This window comes from Branchiostoma belcheri, unplaced genomic scaffold, assembly GCF_001625305.1.
Source record: "Branchiostoma belcheri isolate BF01 breed outbred unplaced genomic scaffold, Haploidv18h27 scaffold18, whole genome shotgun sequence".
Classification (NCBI taxonomy): Eukaryota; Metazoa; Chordata; class Leptocardii; order Amphioxiformes; family Branchiostomatidae; genus Branchiostoma; species Branchiostoma belcheri.
The window spans coordinates 2105407-2118415 of NW_017803268.1; the positions used below are offsets into that span (position 1 = coordinate 2105407).

General features: G+C 39.3%; 1 protein-coding gene across 12 annotated transcripts in view; it reads right to left on the reverse strand.

Annotated features, from left to right (window-relative positions):
• The window catches only part of LOC109467408 (neuron navigator 2-like), a 198234-nt gene that overhangs the window by 3227 nt on the left and 181998 nt on the right, over positions 1-13009 (reverse strand). For 6 of the 12 annotated variants that reach the window (XM_019765359.1, XM_019765353.1, XM_019765355.1 and 3 more), the window contains 17 exons: positions 12788-12829; positions 10871-10998; positions 10519-10542; positions 9912-10087; positions 9382-9462; positions 8133-8277; positions 6859-6961; positions 6473-6511; positions 6082-6173; positions 5746-5790; positions 4860-4955; positions 4463-4556; positions 4145-4219; positions 2723-2958; positions 1081-1229; positions 665-736; positions 103-299 (listed from right to left, as the gene is read on the reverse strand). In XM_019765359.1, coding sequence (XP_019620918.1) covers positions 103-299; positions 665-736; positions 1081-1229; positions 2723-2958; positions 4145-4219; positions 4463-4556; positions 4860-4955; positions 5746-5790; positions 6082-6173; positions 6473-6511; positions 6859-6961; positions 8133-8277; positions 9382-9462; positions 9912-10087; positions 10519-10542; positions 10871-10998; positions 12788-12829 — 1794 coding nt within the window. Of the gene's footprint in view, positions 1-102; positions 300-664; positions 737-1080; positions 1230-2722; positions 2959-4144; positions 4220-4462; positions 4557-4859; positions 4956-5745; positions 5791-6081; positions 6174-6472; positions 6512-6858; positions 6962-8132; positions 8278-9381; positions 9463-9911; positions 10088-10518; positions 10543-10864; positions 10999-12787; positions 12830-13009 lie in introns of all 12 variants that reach the window. The other 6 variants (XM_019765350.1, XM_019765361.1, XM_019765354.1 and 3 more) reach the window with 4 other exon arrangements.

Genomic DNA, 13009 nt, shown 5'->3' on the forward strand with positions numbered 1-13009 from the left:
GTGATTGTCACTTTACTCCTTGTATGGGACAAAACTGCAAAGAATACTAAGTACATGTACTCAAGATACCGTAAATTAATATTACTATTAATTGGTTCTTACCAATAGTAACATCTGAAGAGCTGTGTGTCTCCAGGAACTTGTTGAGATGTTGCCAGGCCTTCGGCATCCACTCCACCACCTTGGTGAGTTCTGGGTTTCTCGCGCTGCTCTTTATCTCGCTCTCGACAAGCTTTCGGCGCAAGTAGCGGCCCAGGAAACCCTTGACTGGCTCCATGTGGTTCGCACAAAGGATCCATCTGGAAGATGTCACAATAAAAGGTCATTTTCAAATTTTCGGTGAACATTAGACATCCAGGTAATAAGATATGCCAAAAAACAGTTACTCATCAAGCAACTGGACATAATGTTGGAAATGGTCAGATGTTTCAGGTAGCATCCACTCGACTACCTTTCAGTGACACTGTCACAGTGAGACACTAGCGTCATTAGCGTCAAAGACAGTACATTGAGGGATAAGATTATGCTTGGTACAAGCTTAACTTGAATTTCACATTTGAATCTTTCTTCTAAACAGTACACTTTCATCCATCTACATCACAGAAACATGACTTAAAACATCACAGATTCATGGCATACTAGAGTTAAAGCTGTATGTCTGTACCTGAAGTTGTGATGCAGCTGTAGGTTTGTGGAGGAACAGTTGGCCTGGTTCATTGTGCCAATGATGTAGGGACTGTAAAAGAAAGATACACCAACACTTAAAAACATTTCTTTTTTTTGGCAAAATCATTTCAACACTGTAAACAATAAATGCAATGGTATCTAACATGTCAAGTCTAATGTGGAACTGTTCTAACCAATTCAACTCGGAGTTGAAAATACTGCAGCAATGAATTTAAACTTTTTCCTAACCTTTTTAACAACTATGAATTTGTTGCCAAAAGGCTGCAGAGAGTTGGGAGAAGGTTAACCAACAGCAGCCATCATTCACTTTTCATGAGATTTTTCTTCTTCAGAGAAACACACCGGTACTTAAGTTTCTTCCATGAGAGAAGCTGCCATAATTTCAAAGCTCACCTCTTCACACTTCTGCATCCCAAGAAGCCATTGAAGACCTCTCCCAAGGACCCGACATTGTGAAGGTTGTCCAACACAATGGCCAGGGGTGCCTGCATTTTCCCACTCTCACACTGGTCCGCCATGTTACACAGGTACTGTCGCAACTCCTGCAGGGGTCAGCAAAGAACAACATTGTGGAAAACTATCCAGAAAGACATCATAAACAGGAATAAATCAGCCTTTTAGTCAAGGAAAAGAATTCTAAGTTTTTAAAGATGCACAACAGGAGATCAAATGTGAATATTGTTAAGTTGCTAATTATGGGCTTGTGGTTAGAAAGCTCACGTGATGGACTAAAAGTAGTAATTTTATGCTGATACACTCATTTTCGCTGTGTTACATAGAGCTAATTACATGGTTAGCCAAAGCAGTGTCTTAAGGTTGGATGAGATGAAAGGACTTTGGTTTGGATTCAAAAGCTTTTATTTTAAGTACCCAACCCAAACTCTGCTGCTGAAGCCAAGTAGCAATTTCCAACTATATTTGCCTATACCACAGATTTATAAAAGCCATCTAAGCACATTATATATAGGAGAAGCATTTCTCCAGTTAAAATTGAAGCAGTAGTATGCTGTTCAGGGCTCTCCCTACCAGTAACTAAGTAATAGTGGTGTCATCTTGTTATGATCTAAGAAAGACAGTGTCCATGTTCGGAATTAGGTTACTAGCAAGTTATCCTTCAATATGTTTTTAGCCTGTTTTTACCCTGGATGTGGACCTATGGCACCACCTTGCTCTAAATTTCTGGGGAAAGCCCTGCTTATTAATGGTTATGGGCCAAGCCATTGTGCAAGTAGGGGTGTCACGTGAGCTTCCCTCCACTACACCCACCTGAGAGGTGGCTACTCTATGGCTATGTGCACACTCCTGCTGAGGGGGGAACCAGGGAAGAGAAGAGAGACAAAAAGAGAAGAATGTTAACACCAAGTGCCACCATTTCTTCATCTAAGAAGGTATTGCTCAGGGGATGTTTAGTGCATGCCTTGATTAAGATTCGATTTGAAGTTTTGGAATATTTGTCATGGAGGAAGAAACGAGCATTCTACATGTAAGCATCTGGCTTAGTTTTCTTCTTTAGTTCATTGATTAAAAACACCTGTCCAGGCTTAAAAACTGACATAGCCAACATTGCGTTGCAGGTGCATTTATCACATAAAATAGACCAAAAGAGCAGATGCAGCTAGAAAGAAGACTTTCAAGCAGTGGAAATTACAAAGTTGAACACTTTTGACGTATCACGATTTAAAACACCTTGCAGTGAGCTGTAACATCTACTGGCAAGATAGCAACATGTAGTAATGTTTTAGAATTTAGATACTAGGTTAAATGTGGTCTAAAATATTGAGGACATTAGGTCTTTACGTTATGCACTCGCTAGTCACCAAAAAAGTGCACAAAATTTACCCTTCCTCTCTCGTCAGAGTCCTGCAGTTGTCATTAAAAAAACAAACAAACAAACAAGTACACTTCAGTACCTTGTCTTGCATTCAATTTTGATGGGTTGACTTCATAACAAATGTTTTCCAAGCTCCACACTTAGTAAGAATCAACCATGCACATTTTTTACTTCTTACAAAAAAAAAAGTTTTTCGCTACTAACCTTGCAGGACTTGTGGTCCACGTTGAACACCACCACCGTGCTGTCAGTGACCTCTTCCCCTGACCTCTGAACCATGAACTCTGCGAGTTTCTGGGCCAGGAAGGTCTTGCCCGTCCCGCTGGGGCCACACATGATGACTCGCTTCTGCTCCGCAAGCAGGTTGATGTATCTCTGCAGGACGGCCTTCGGGATAAGAGACTCAAACGCAAACGTGTCGCTGCTGTTCTCCTTGATGTCTGTGAAGAGTGGAAAGAAAAACTGGTTAGAGTAACATGTTAGTACATAATTACCTTCGCCAAGAAGGTTATGTTTTCAGGGGCGTTCGTGTATGTGTGTGTGTGTGTGTGTGTGTGTCTGTCTGTCTGTCTGTCTGTAAACACGATAACTTGAGAAGGCCTTGATGGATTGTCTTCATACTTGGTAGGTGGGTAGGTCTTGATGAGACCTCAAAATGATTAGATTTCGGACCCCCTAGCGGCTTGTCATGGTACTGCAGCTGAACTTCCGGTTTTGATATCTCATGATCTAGACATGCTATGGTGATGAAATTTAGATGGTAGGTAGCTCTTGTGCTGGGAAAGAAGTGACGTGAGTTTAGGCCCCCTAGCGGCTTGCTCTGGAACTGCAGGGATAAATTCTTGAAAATATTAAAAAGGGGATAACTCAAGAACCAGTTGACGGATCGTCGTGATTTTTGGTATGTAGGTAGCTTACGTGATGCTTAATATAATTATGTGACAATTATGCAAATATGGATGTAATTTGCATAATTTATGGGGAAATTCTATAAATCAGCTGCATTCCATGATAGGACAATTGAAGCTTGTGACATTGGTAATTGACAACGAGAGAAACACAGGAAGTTTTTGATTATGTTAATAATGACTTAATTTGCATAATTAATGAGAAAATTTTATAATTATGTAATGAGAACTGCCTGGAATTTCATACTTGTGGTATTTGAAAGTTAAATTGAGGTGAACATCATTAAACATAATTTATTTAAATCAGGGCCTCATTTGCATAATTTATTAGGAAATGCTAGAATGCATTCTTTGTTAATATAAGACTGTCTTTTGGTTGAGATTATGATAAAATGATATAATTCATGAAAATTAGGTTCCTATTTCTTAAATCAGGGGGGAATAATCTAATCTAAACTTTGTCAGTCATAAAGATTAACATCATTTGGCGAAGGTATGAGATCAGGGAACTCTAGTTCCCTTTGTATTTTTGTGACGAGTTTGCTTAGTGCAATGCCACATGGACCACTTCTGGGGACTGAACTAATGCTCATTGAAGCAGCATCTCTTCTCCCTAAGTCAGAAACATCAAGCTTAGGCAAGCTTGACCAACTTACATTGAAAGATTTGCATTTGTGATGTACTTGAATCATTTATATGCATTTAGAAGATGTCCTACCTTTGAGATGGATGGCAATGGAGTTGTTGTCTCCCACCAGATAACCACATGGCAGGAGCTCTGGCAGTTCACTCTCTGTAAACAACAGTTTGTTAGTTTTTCTGCAAGCTGAAAAGGTCTGAGACACACAACAGTATCGCCTGCATTCCCAGCACAACTGTTTTACTATTTTAACATCAACTGAGGAATATTTAAAGGCTTAAATCATAACATACAGAATACCGAACTGGGGTGAACTTGGCTAACATAATCATAAATGGAAACTGCAATTTATTATCGAACAGAATAGTGGTGCTTTTACAAATGGCACTGACTTACCTTTAGACCTGATGATCTCCCCTATTGTGTAGTTACGGATGCTCTCAGAAGTCAGGCCGAGATTAGACACTGGATCTATTCTCAACAGATATTCCTGTGAAATGGACATTTGGAAAAGATTGAATTAATTTCTATATACATTAGTACCCTGTACTTTCCAGTACCTTTATAAAGTTTTTTTTTGCGTCAAATAATTCTTTTAATTTTAAAAATTCATGGAACATTTGTCTCAACACATAAACCTTTTTTTTTGTAAACCTTTTTTATGAGTATTATTCTAATCCATGTTTGAGGAAACCCAAACTCTTTTCCAAAGAGTATCAGTGCAATAAAAATCTTACTCCTCAGAAAAAGGGAAATATTCTTAAAATCTATAAAAACATTTCTTTCCACCTACCTTGAAGAGTCTGTGCACGACATTGTCCAGCATGTCCCACTTGGTCTTCCCACTCACACTCAGGGCACCGATGATGATCTGCTGAGCCTTTCCTCCCTACAGAGATAGGAAAAAAATTATATCAGCAACGATAAAAAATAACAAAACTACACATCCTCCTGGATTTTTATAATATTGAAGACTTGATTCAATGTTTTATGAGTATTGCTGGACCTGAATTGTTTCTTGGTTATCATCATAACTTCTGTAAGGTATGATGAGAATAACAAATTGTTCTAATGCTGTCCTTTTTCTCTTCACATAAAGAAACATTTCTAATTCCTTTTTTATGTTGGCAGACTGGTCAGAGAGAGACTGATGAGTCCATGATTTCTACAATATTTGCACAAAGGTGTCCAGTGTACCTTGAAGATAGCACTATGTATGTGCAACTCAAAACTGTCACTTCAAAAAGGTGACCCGATGTATTCTGAAGTGAAACTATAGTTTGCACTTCATTTGCTATGTGACTATAATGCTACATCTGTGATTCTAAAGCTGTGAATGATGTTGTTATTTGTGCTTTGTGCAGAAACCTGTCAATGTGGTATCATTATGTTAAAAATAATGTGAAATTAAAATTAAGGTGAAATTAACATGTCCTAGTACTAGGTGCAAGGTGTGAAAATATGGCTCAGAGCAGGAATACATTATTTCATGTCTACTTGTACAATAAGCTTTTGAGAGCATTGAAATTTGTAAGCATATATTTTTTCTATGAAATTATTTGCAGTAAAGTTGGTCAAAAGCAATGTTAAGAAAGTCATAAATATGATTCTTAGGGTTGTACATGAAATAACATGATCTACTCTTTGCCATGAAATTAAAATGGAAATCATAAGAATACCTTATTATGTCTGAGTGTTTGCCTGTGTCTCTGGATACCGTAATACTACGGGCAACATTGTAGGAATCAAACCGTCAATAACACAGCAAAAACACAAAAACAACACATGGCAAAACGTGAAATGAATGAAACACACAGTGACAAGGTGTTAGAGAGCTAAAACCTTACACCACACCCTGAAAACAACTTCACCAAACAGAATTATAAACCGGCAACATAAACAGATAAAGAAAACACACTGCAACTTAAAACCAAACATCGATGCATTTTACATATACTTTTTCTCAATCGCTTTTTGTTTCTTGTAAGGTCACTTGTACATCTTCTTGAACTCACCTCTGATTTTTCAGGGGCTCCGATGGTGGGAAGAGCGACTGTGACAATGACTTTCCGACCAGATTCTCCTGATCCAACATCTAGCAAAAGATCTACAGAGGAGATGAAACAAGACCAATCAGCATGCGCAGAACAAGTATGTTCACAGCTGATATGTTACAAAAAATGTGATTGGTTAGCTCATGGAGTTCCTTCTAACTCCAAAGTTAGATCTGCAGAGATGGGACAAGACCAATTAGCTAGTGCAGAACAAGTATGTTCACAGCTGGTATGTTACAAGAAATGTGATTGGATACTGTACAATGTACATAACAGCTCACTCTGTTCAAGCAATACATATAACGTTACTAGTAGCACAATTAAGAAGAAAAACAACCAGGCCAATACTCACCCAAGCTACTGGAAGTTGGATCGAGATTCAGTGTTGGATCTGAAAAGAAAAGAAAAACACTCAATTGTTTATCACTACCTACATTGTATTTTGCAGCTGCAGTTCTAAAGCCTGCTGGTAGATGGCATTACTATGTTACTGTCTAACCACAACACATCTTTGTTACATTTCCATAAATGTTCTACAGTTTACTAGTTAGAATGATGTTAAAACTGAATTAGTCTGACAATAGCCCATATAAAGAGATTTGACAACTCTTTGCTTCACTGTGCAATAATGTACAATAATATGGAGTCACTTTTGCTGAATAAAACTTGAAACACAAGGAAGTTGTGGTACAATCCTAGTCCCAAGGACCAAGGAGGTTTAAAATATTGAGGACTCACCACTGAAGTGTTGGGAGGAAGTGGACATGTCAGAACACGAACTTCTGGTCAAAACCTGCTGCTGGAGTCTGTCGTTCTCCGCACGTAACGCGTTCATTTCACCCTAAAGTGTCAATCAAATCGTCATGTGAACAATAGTGCTGATTAAAACACTTGCTTAAGCTACATGCCTTCAAAACAAGGTTTCTTATATGGCTTTCTCTTACATGAAGAACTTTGAATCACAGTTGACTGTCAACAAAATGTGGCATACAGACAGGATCATATGCAGACGTGCAGTTCGCAACACATCAGATAGGAGGCACAAATGTACAATCAAGACAAGGTGAGGGCACAAGGATCACTTGGAATGATCAAGAAGGTTGATACAACACAGGAAGCATTCAACAAACACTTAAACTTACAAGTTATACAATAACCAACATTAATTTATCTACAAACAACAACAAATCAATCAATCAATCAATCAATGTATCAATCAGCTTAGATGAAAACTGGTGGTGAAGGGAGGTTGGCAACAAGAGGAGCAAAGCATCATCAAAGGAAAGAACAAGCACAAGAGTGAAACCTTGCCCTCCTCCATCAAGGACAAATAATGGACAGGCCCACACTCCTGGTTGCTAGGCAACAAGGTTCCGGTGTTCCAGGAAGAACCAGAATGCTTCCAAGAATTCACCATGTTTAAACATTACAGGTATTTAGGGGGTCTTTTACCTGCAATTACCAACATGCATGCCATTTTAACTTTGAGATTTTACAAAGGTTTTTGATGCATTACCATTAGTGTGCTGATTTCAAGCTGTACGATTTGCATAGGCCTTGGTTGATGTTAGATTTTGATATAGAATTATACAGGAGACTGGGCAATTGCAAGAAATAGGTAAAGACTACTGTCAGCATTTTGGAATTGAATCATAGAACAAGCATAATCTATGACAGAAATAAGATTTAGTAGATGGGGACAGGCTAAGGACTGACTTGAGTGGGGATGTAATGGTTTTGGTACAGGGGAAGGATTTGTTGTTAAGATTTCCGGAAAGAAAGGGTACACATGGATGGTAGCCACAGAACACACACAAGGTCACAGCAAAGTTTCCAAAGCTTTTTTAAAAAGTGTGAGATTTTATTGAATTTTAATCCCTGAATAGATGAATTTGAAATGGCAGGAAAACTGTAGAATTCACAGGATTCTGGTGACTTCTTGGGATACAGGAGCTTGATGCGGTAGAAGGCAGGTCAGTCCATTACAAGTCTACGATAGGGGGAGAACAAACCTTCATTTTGTTCATGGTCTCCTTTAGTTGGTCCAGTTGGTGTGCAGAGGACAGGGCCTCCAGGCGGATGTCAGTCAGTTTCATGTCCTTCTCCCGCAGCTGGCTCTTCAGAACATCTACAGACTCCTCATCACCATCGTAGATCCTGAAATACGAGATATATTTTAGATACAACTTCCAACCTGTACTAGAACTACCAATGGATTGTGTATCTTATATACACTGGTACATTATACACAGGTACAATACAAATATCCTGGAATAAGAACAGATGAAAATGAACCATTGTCAAGAGTAGATTTTGCACACATATACCATATTTTGAAATGTCTGTGCTGCAATAGCCTTGCTTACTGAATGATATGGTCCTAAGATCTAAGATCTGGGACTAAAAATTGATCTTAGTCCTCTGGCAAATGCTCAACAATAGTTAGCTTTCTTATTTGGTGTTCAAACTAATACACTGAAACATGAAAACAACAACAACAACAACAACATGAGAGAACATTTATGGGAACAAAACATCCCCAATTATCTACACACTGTTGGCTAGACATGGCTACCACATGCTTGTTGGTAAGATGGTGACTAATGTAACAACTAGAATTAATGATGGCTGATGTCTTGGTTAGAAGTTGTGAAATCATGCTGTTGGGAGATGTTCTGTATCTAGTAAGTACACGTTTTGATTGGCTGTCTGCTATACATTCCCTAGGCTACTGTGGGGAGGGACTAAGGGGCATGCAGATTGGTCAATTTGAAGAGTACGACTGTGAAAATGTCAATGTCAGTCTCACAACTCAGCTGTACTTCAACCAAGGGCAGATGGGGAGGGGGGTATGGATTACATGTAGTATGCAAGGAAAGGGTAATCTCCAAGCAGATCTTTCATGCCAAAGTTGTAACCAAATGGCAACAAGACAGCATCCAAATAGGAAATGCCTATTGGATACTCAACAGCCTATTGGATACTGTCTTCCCAGTTGGGTACGGCTTTACCACTTAAAGATCTGCTTTGAGACTAGGGAAAGGGTAGCTGAAGTGATGGATGATCGATTTGGTATGAAGGGGGGGGGGAGGAAGGGGTGCAAGGATTTGCCATGTTACGATGCAATTACAGATGAACACAGCTGATCTCTGAGACTGCTAAACTTCTACGACAGAAGTTGGGACGTCACATGCTGGACAGAATTGTTTTAGGAAGAGGCCAGAGGGTTGTACAGTTGTTTTTCTTGGTCACGGGACTTACGCCGGCGAGGAAAAGACTTTGACCATGGGGTTGATGTGTATGGAGGTTGAGGAGATGGCCTTGCCTAGGCTGCCGGGGAGGCTGGTAACATTGTGCATAAATGACACATATTTATCAGACGGATGCAAAAATGCAATATCGAGTAACGGTGGTAGACAACCATAATGAGACTAACATCTCACAAGACTTGTGCCGTCATGCACAAAATGTCATGCCATGAAATGTACATTCATCTTGTAACAAAACATATGGACAAAAATGCTGGTGACATTTCAAATGCATTTAGACAATAATTCACTGTCACATGCTGGACAAGGATGGGTGGAGAACAGAAAACAAGATGAGACAAAAACATATGACCAAAAACATGACGACAACTGTTCATGAAGCTTAACATTTAAGCTTTCCTCAATACATGTATATATACATGCATCATAAGGCCACAAAATACAAATGTAAGACTTCCACCTGGTGACAAATTTGTGCAATTTCTGGAGACAAGTGTAGCTAAAAGAGATTGATGTACTCACGCAGAAGTGGATGAAGATCCCTTCATGGGATTCATCCCCATCGATGAGTTGAGGGACGATAGCGAAGCGCGGGGAGATCCGGGAATGGATTCTGGCGTCGTGAGCGAATCCTCCACATCAGACTGGGACTGCATGCGATTCTTCTTCCGCGAGAAGGCTTTGAAGGAGCTTCGTAACTGGGGGATGGGAGATTAGAGTTAGAGGGAGGCACGACATGAAATACTGGCACTTTCCTGTGGCTTGTTCATAACACTGCAACACCACAGCACAAACTGTTCACTTGGGGCCATATTCTTGTCTGTTAAACTAATTTTAAGAGGGACATTGGCAGATGAATCATAGAAATGTACCAGGCATAACAAGTTAATATAAAACCAACCATTTTAGGCAGGCATGTTCAGCAAAGTAAGATACATGTACTCATGACCTTACAATTAATGCAGGGGAGAAACTGGTTATTTCTACATTTCTTGGTTCGCAACTTAGACTCACCCACATTAATATTGTTGCAAGTTTTATTCTTCTATAGGAATTGTTAAAATTTAAAAGCTTTGAAAATATGTATTTTGGGAAAACTCTGCCTAGTGTTATTTTCCAATGTACCAACCCCACTGAGTCTTCCTAGATCCTCCTGTAGACATACACACAGAACAACACAAACAGGTTCAACAAAGATGTCACGAATATGCAGATGACCAAACTTGTGTCACGAACATGCAAAACGCACCTGCACACTGAAGCAATACATAACTTAAGCAGTAACGTCTTTATTTTTCCTTAGCAGCAAAACTTACATAAGAAGCACTTTAAGCAAAAAAAGTAGCACATCCCCAATGGTAAAATGTAGTGGTCCATTTTGCGATCGTTTCTTTTAGCTTCAGGACCGGAACACTTTACAGAAGGGATGTAAAGCCTACATGCTACAAAAAGCACCACACCAAACAGGTATTTACAATTACCCAGCTCTTCTTTTTCTTCTTTCTTCCACCTGGTTCGGATTCGGCGCCGCTCCCAGCACTTGACACACTCGTGACGCTGTTCATACTAGAAACACTGTCAGTTGATGGCAGTCTGGTCATCCGAAGATCTGGAAACACATTATTAAGCATAAGACAAAAGTCCGTACACACATGTACAATGTAGGCCTGTTTAACTACAAGATAATCGGTCTACAATGTAAATTATAGTAGTAACGCAAGGTTACCAGTTTACGTGCAGGACCAGTTTACGGTCAGTTAGTGACACGGCCACGCTTCGAGGTGTACCAGCCAAAAATCAACGGTCGTGAGCAACAAAGAATAACATGAATATGATCCTTATATGTGTCTTTATTTATTCACTGGATGGGAATAAGTTTGCATTCAGCGACACAGCAGAGTATCTTCCGATATGACGGGACAGCAAGGTAACATGGCCTTGGACGCATGTTGTGTTTTTCACATAATACAATACTCAACATTTCGTCGATTTTTAAAAATCCCAAGAATGCTAGGAAATTGTAACGATAGCTGGCATCAAACCTGGCTTTCTTATTTCAATCATCCATGGTGTTGTGAGGTATGAAACTTTCAAACACCTTGAAATAAACAAGCAAAAGTACAGTGGCAGTTCTCGCCGACTAGCGTTTTTTCGAACGCCATTTTGATCATCATCATCGTTGCATCAGGTGACGTCACGGTTTTAAACTGCAGAAAGGTACGTAAAAGTCGCACTGTGGCGCTGTTGCACATTAATTTATGCAAAAATGCCAAAATGGCTTCCTGCGTCCGTAGCGAAAAGTTTGCTCGGGTTTTCACGACGTTCCGCTGTGTCTGGAGGGGCATAGACGCTTGTTATCTATTGCAACGGTTTAATGGAACATCTTGGGCCATTATGTCACGTTCTACTAAGGGAAAAATGCAGGTCCAGCCTCATTTAGCACCACAGCGCTACTGCATGCGACAGTGGGCTACACACTGACATTTTACCGTGGTTTGTTGTTGACCACTTCGGTATTTTTTTGCAGAAAGTGTTTGTTTATGTGCGCTTATACGTAGAGCATACAAGGACAAAGGTCCAAGTGACCGTTAATTGGTCACCCTAGAGCAATTCTCCACTGTTAACTACTAAATAAATAAAAGCTGGCACGGCACAAAAAACGCAGGGAAGAAATGACACGGCACACACTTTTATAACCGACGAACTACTGTTTCTTCACAAGGGTTAAATATTTAGTTCTGCCCATGCGTTTTCACAAAAAATGGAATTTTCCATAATTCGACCGTAAACTGGTAACCTTGCGTTACATTGTACCTCCAAAAAAGTCTTACTTAAAATATATTTAGGAAATTTATACCAAACATTTCAGTTTGTTATTCATCAATTATTCAAAGATTACAGTTCTGTTACAGGAAAAGCAGTTGGGGGAATCAAAAAGCAAAAAGAAAATTTAAAAAAAAATCATACAAACTGATTAAGAAAGTTCTAGGCAGTCATAGCTGCCCGTTGTATGAAAAACTGTGCCTAACTATTGACTTGGGCCGCGTAGTAGATCAAGTGATATTCTGCCAGACTGCTACTACTTGCACTATACATACTGACTACACTTTCACAAATGCACTTTTTAGGCATAGTATATCCCACAGAAGCAACTCAAAGAGCAGATCAAGAAAAGGCAAGAAATGTGAAAGCACAAAAGGAGAGTCTACATCTATGATTTGTTCTGAAGCATTGTGAATATATGACAAAACCATGCAAAAGCATTTCACTTAGTAATAGCATACAAAAACTAACAAACTGCAATGTTGGCTAAGTCCTAGTTGCAAATCATGGCACTCGCAGTCAGATATCACTTGATATACTCTTTGGCCCAAGTCATTTTTCCTCAGTCGACTTACTTGGCCCGTGCAACCCATCCCCAAATGTTCGCCAGGGGTGACCTTCGAACGAAAAATGAAAATGAAATAAATGGGAACCACTTCTTAAAATCAAGGCAAAAATGTGGGTAACATATTATAGAAACTTTAGAACAAGGTAGGTTAAACAATTATGGTAAACTTAATGGTTGAAAATAAGTTTCCAAATTTATTCTAATGAAAAATGTGAAAACATTGGTGAGA